At 42.6% G+C, this 6000-nt stretch overlaps 1 protein-coding gene across 1 annotated transcript in view; it reads left to right on the top strand.

Moving 5' to 3' along the window:
• Positions 1-404: 404 nt before the first annotated feature.
• The window catches only part of LOC120040131 (TBC domain-containing protein kinase-like protein), a gene marked incomplete at its 5' end in the record, with an annotated part of 57669 nt that continues 52073 nt past the window's right edge, over positions 405-6000 (top strand). The window contains 8 exons of the mRNA XM_038985375.1: positions 405-454; positions 683-812; positions 1216-1314; positions 1946-2008; positions 2158-2284; positions 2448-2498; positions 2609-2692; positions 3333-3418. Of these exons, the coding sequence (XP_038841303.1) occupies positions 405-454; positions 683-812; positions 1216-1314; positions 1946-2008; positions 2158-2284; positions 2448-2498; positions 2609-2692; positions 3333-3418 (690 nt within the window). The remainder of the gene's footprint in view (positions 455-682; positions 813-1215; positions 1315-1945; positions 2009-2157; positions 2285-2447; positions 2499-2608; positions 2693-3332; positions 3419-6000) is intronic.

Below are 6000 nucleotides of genomic sequence, written 5' to 3'. Positions count from 1 at the left end.
TCTACTGGGACTGTAATGACCAGTGTTCTACCAACACCACACGACAGGTCTCTACTGGGACTGTAATGACCAGTGTACTACCAACACCACACGACAGGTCTCTACTGGGACTGTAATGGCCAGTGTTCTACCAACACCACACGACAGGTCTCTACTGGGACTGTAATGACCAGTGTTCTACCAACACCACACGACAGGTCTCTACTGGGACTGTAATGACCAGTGTTCTACCAACACCACACGACAGGTCTCTACTGGGACTGTAATGACCAGTGTTCTACCAACACCACACAACAGGTGTCTACTGGGACTGTAATGACCAGTGTTCTTTTCTCCACATAGTTGAATCTGAAATTAACCAGAACTTTTATGTTGAGAATTAAAATCTGGCTTCTCTCTTTCAGAGACTGAAAGATGTGGCAGGAGAGGCATATTACCCTTTATTGGAAGATGAGTAAGAATCCTCTCATCTTTTCCTACTCATTTGTCATGTTTTGACTTAGTCTATCTGTCCTCAGCTCTCGCATCCATTCTCTATTTTTCATTTTATGGCTTGTTCTTTTCAATGACTGATGGAGATGGGTAATGTTCCCTTCTTGTTTTTTTGTTCCCTTGTCTCTCTTTGTGTCTCTCTCTCTGTCTCTCTCTCTCTGTGTGTCTTTATCTCTTTCTGTCTCTCCAGACAGTCTAGTCTGTCCCAGTCCAACAGCAGCAATGAGCTGTCTTGCACCGTCACGCTGCCACTCATCATCAGGGAGAGGGACACAGAGTACCAACTCATCCGCATCATCCTCTTCGACAGGCTCCTCAAGGTCTGAGCTCTAACACACACACACCATTATCTCACAACCCAGTACAAATGCAATCACTCTGCCTCTGCAGTTTTGAAGACCCCCCAGTTCCCAATGATTCCAGGAATAGAAAGACGAGGAGTACCCAAAGTCACATTGACCCTGTCCTGAGCTCACACTCTTTTACTCATCTTTGTGTTCCTGTCTGGTGATTATTAAAGTCTTCTATTGGTGTGTCCAGGCCTTGGTGTCTATCTTGATTGTATCGGGTGTTGAATTAAAGTGGAGCTATGTGTTATATCAACCAGATTAGTAAAATACAGTGTCTTCTCAATGACTTATCTGGATAAATAAAGGTTTTTAATTACAATAGAATCTAATCTTATGATTAGAAAAGGTTCTGGTTGTGCTGTTTGTCCCACAGGCATACCCATACAAGAAGAACCTGGTGTGGAAGGAGGCGAGGGTAGACATTCCTCCTCTCATACGTGGACTGGCCTGGGCTGCTCTCCTGGGAGTCGAGGTAGGACAAACTGATAACCATAGAGAAATACATTGTTTTGTTTGTAGAGATAAATAAAGACGATAACCACAGAGAGAAATGCATTGTTTTGTTTGTAGAGATAAATAAAGACGATAACCATAGAGAGAAATACATTGTTTTGTTTGTAGAGATAAATAAAGACGATAACCACAGAGAGAAATGCATTGTTTTGTTTGTAGAGATAAATAAAGCTGATAACCATAGAGAGAAATACATTGTTTTGTTTCTAGAGATAAATAAAGCTGATAACCATAGAGAGAAATACATTGTTTTGTTTGTAGAGATAAATAAAGCTGATAACCACAGAGAGAAATACATTGTTTTGTTTGTAGAGATAAATAAAGATGATAACCACAGAGAGAAATACATTGTTTTGTTTCTAGAGATAAATAAAGCTGATAACCATAGAGAGAAATACATTGTTTTGTTTGTGGAGATAAATAAAGCTGATAACCATAGAGAGAAATACATTGTTTTGTTTCTAGAGATAAATAAAGCTGATAACCATAGAGATTATGAACTTGATTTACTGCTGGTTTTCATTTAATACTGTGCCATGCCATGATAATGGGAAGTTATTTTGGTTGATTAGATTCCTTTTTCTCTCCAGGGGGACATTCAAGCCAAATATGACAGCATTGATAAGGATACTCCTATACCCACTGACAGACAGGTATCTGCTCTTCTCATTGTGGACTGGTTATCAGTTGATGGGCAAATGTTATTCTTTTTGGCTGTTTTATAATTTCATATTGAACAGATATATATCCATCACATGCCTTGGTTCACACATTTCTAATGGGTGTGTTTTTTTCCTCCCAGATTGAGGTGGACATCCCTCGCTGTCACCAGTATGACGAGCTACTGTCCTCGCCACAGGGCCACAGGAAGTTCAGGCGTGTGCTCAAGGCCTGGGTGGTGTCTCACCCTGACCTGGTCTACTGGCAGGGTGAGTCTGTCTCTCTGCTGTCACAATCTGACGCAGTGACTCACATCCATGCTGTGTTGTGGTCAATAGACCACTAGGTGGAAGTCAAGTCATACATTTTCAATCTAGCCAATTCGATTCTAGTGTTGATGTGGTTTACGATTGTACCCCATGTTTTGTTTAGGTTTGGATTCACTTTGTGCACCATTCCTCTGGCTGAATTTCAACAATGAAGGTAAGGGTATTTCAAACCTTGTTAAAGTAGGGAGTTGTTGATTTGCAGAAGTACAATGTGTATCGCTGATACTCCTCTCTTCACCTCATCTTCCCCTTTGTTGTCTGCAGCCCTGGCGTACGCCTGCATGTCGGCCTTCATCCCCAAATACCTGTACAACTTCTTCCTGAAGGACAACTCTCACGTTATCCAAGGTGAGTCCCTCCATGTACAGTGACACTTGAATAACAAGCAGCCTCCATCATCCCAATAAATCAATCTTTAATCTACATAAACATGTCAGTGTTCAATGTATGCCACTAGTAGGTGTATTTATAGAACTGCACCTATGAGTTGTCTAATAACACCCTTTTTTGTGTGATATTCACAATATACTACAGTCTCTCTGCCTTATTACTCAAAGGAAAACTCCACCCAAACTATCTTTTGTTACATTAGTCCATTGTTGATATAGTCCCACAATGTGATCTGGGACAACAAACACACCACTTAAACTCAATATGGAGTGTTGTTTATTGTCCCACCACAGTCTCATCTAATCTCACTGTCTTGGATTTTAGTGTACTTTTGTTTTGGAATAAAAATAATGAAGCTCAATTACATTTTTGTATGGAGACCATACACGACACAAACATCTCTTTATAGTCCTGGTACAAAATATCGACACAATGCCCAATCTAATCTGATGTCACAATAGCTTCTGGGTCTTGTTCAATATGGCACAACGTAGATAAATGTTTTGCAACAGACACCCATGAATAGCGTTCCTCAGATAGGACCACCACTGCTTTTTTGCTAGATTTGAACTCTCCCTCTGTGCTGCACCTGTTTCAGAGTACCTCACCGTCTTCTCCCAGATGATCGCCTTCCACGACCCGGAGCTCAGCAACCACCTCAATGAGATCGGATTCATACCTGATGTAAGTACTGAAATGCGGTCTGGGCTGCGTCGTCCTAATGCAAAAACTGACTGGAGAACAGTGCCGAAGGATCATAAAACTGACATGAGGGGGCTGATCGTCATATAACTGATAAGGAAACAGTTGTAGTGGATGAGCTGGAAAGTGTTTATACACAGACGTCCTACAGCAGAAAAGTCTGAGGGGAAGTACTTAACTGGAAGGGACCTACTGTACATCTGACAGTAGAACAGTGCTGAAGGGTACTTATTAGAAAACGCTTCTTTCCTTCTGTGAGTTTTTAGATCATGAAAGGTGAGGGACAACGGGGAGGATGGAGGAGAAGTCTGGAATCTGGCCCAGTCCCAGACTCCCTGGTCAGGGATAAAGAATCACCACTATCACACCCTTCTAATAGAGTCCTGGTTGTCATTGAGAGTTTCTGTTCGGGTTGGCCCCTCTCAGTTTTGGGCCAAGGCCAAGTTCCCTCCACTCGGTACATTTGTGATAATTTATACTGGGTCTAATGACAGTCTGGCCTGCTCTAGGGTCTAATGACAGCCTGGCCTTGCTAAAAGGTCGTCGAACACCCGGCCCTCAACCCCCGTTCCAGAACACTCTCTCTCTCTTCACACCGTAGCAAGGTTAAAGGCTCTATAGGCTCTAATCAAGGTGTTATCGTGCTGATGAATGTGTGTCACCTCAGTGGACCAGCCCTGGGGACCTCTTCCAGAGAAAGGCTGAGTCTATCAAACAGGGGCCAGGGTTTTATGGTGCCCTGTTTTTAAAGATGGATGGTGGAAGTGTTTGATGACGTGTGTAACTCCGCTCCTGTAGGAAACACTGACTTTGTTTCCAGTTCAAATTGATTTAACCAGCTGGGTCGGTTTAGAACCGTTTCTCATTTACAATGACAACCTGAAACCATGAAATCACAGAACATATATCAGTGAAACCATGGTGATTAGAAGATGGGGCTGTCCCTGTCTGAAGACACTTACTGTGGGGGGAAAATAATAACAATTTGATGTTTCACTGGTTTTCCTGTGGGTGTTTTACAGGTTCCTTTAGGGAAATAAAGGAAGTGGCACACTAAAACAATTAAAGAACCAACTTTTCTGTCCACATCTACATAGTGATTTCAACAAAAACATTTGTTATTCTGCTGCAAAGCATTACCTTGAGCATATTTCTTATAATGGTTCTTCTTTTGTCGTCAAGCAACGATGCTGGTGGACTTTAGATTCCAAGCCGCCTCTTCAGAGGTTAACCGAGTGCGTGGTTTTCTAATGATGTCATCTCGACACTTGTGAACCGCTGTTTTATTTGTATTTAACTTCCCTTTCAAAGGCGAAGGATTGAAACGTTATTTTCCCAGTCTGGTCGGGGATAATGAAATTTGAACTCAGTGTGTTGATACAGCTTTTAATGTTTTGAAGTTTGATCCAAACCATAAATAATTAACTTCTGAAGTTCGGAGGGTGTGGAGAGATGGAGGGATTTCATGGCTGTTGTTCTCTCAAAGTAATACATCCGTACGGAGGCTATAAAAAGCCCAAATGTTAGACTTCCCAGTGACCTCAACATGAACCCTGTGTTTCCCCTGTATATGTGTCAAAGTACAGTGTGCTGTGGTGATTATACAATAACAGAAAATGTCATATAATACTACGTTGTCAAATACACAAGTCACCAGCCCAGTGTACTGTAGCTGTCTCCTCCTGTAATGCTTCAAGCCATAGGACCACTACTGCCATGCTGCATGTAGGCTAGACTCCCCGGCCCGCTTGTTCAATTTAAGCTGTTTTCAATTTGGCCACATATTTTGGCCTCCCTCCCCTGGCTGCCATTCACACCTTTCTACGACAACTAATCCCATGAGGCCTAGCCAGGGCTCTGTGGAGGAGACTGCTTAAATTGAGGCCGAGGCTCTGAGTAACTCATTACCCTTGGGTATGGAGGGGGTCCACCAGCTCCAGGAAGGCAGCCTACCAGCGTTTTCCTCTCCTATTTAATTAACCAGCTGAAATCAATTCCATTGCAATACCCCCACCCCCCTCCCCCAACCCTAATCCTGGGAGAGGTGTGTGTGTGTGTGTGTGTGTGTGTGTGTGTGTGTGTGTGTGTGTGTGTGTGTGTGTGTGTGTGTGTGTGTGTGTGTGTGTGTGTGTGTGTGTGTGTGTGTGTGTGTGTGTGTGTGTGTGTGTGTGTGTGTGTGTGTGTGTGTGTGTGTGTGTGTGTGTGTGTGGGAGGGAAGGATAGAGAGAGAGAGAGGGACTCCATAGACTTCAAGTACTCAGCAGTTTGTTGCCACCGCTCTCTTACACACACACACACACACACACATACACAGAGGCTATGCAAACTTAGCAGACATCAGATCAGACAAAGTTTGTGTGACTGATGTGGCTGAAATACGAAATGTCTCTGCTGAAGAAGTTAAATCGATGTAACAGTTTAGTGGATTTTGTATGACATTGATTTGATGTGTTTTGGGTTGGAATGTGTACTAACAAAAGTGTATAGCTAGGAATGTTCTATAAAGAATAATACTGTAATGCACAGAACAGAGTAGAAATGCATGACTTTATTTATTTCATTGA

The sequence above is a fragment of the Salvelinus namaycush genome, unplaced genomic scaffold (genome assembly GCF_016432855.1).
Source record: "Salvelinus namaycush isolate Seneca unplaced genomic scaffold, SaNama_1.0 Scaffold326, whole genome shotgun sequence".
In the NCBI taxonomy this organism is placed as follows: Eukaryota; Metazoa; Chordata; class Actinopteri; order Salmoniformes; family Salmonidae; genus Salvelinus; species Salvelinus namaycush.
The sequence above is the reverse complement of the archived record's forward strand: the minus strand, read 5'-3'. Positions and strand labels throughout refer to the sequence as shown.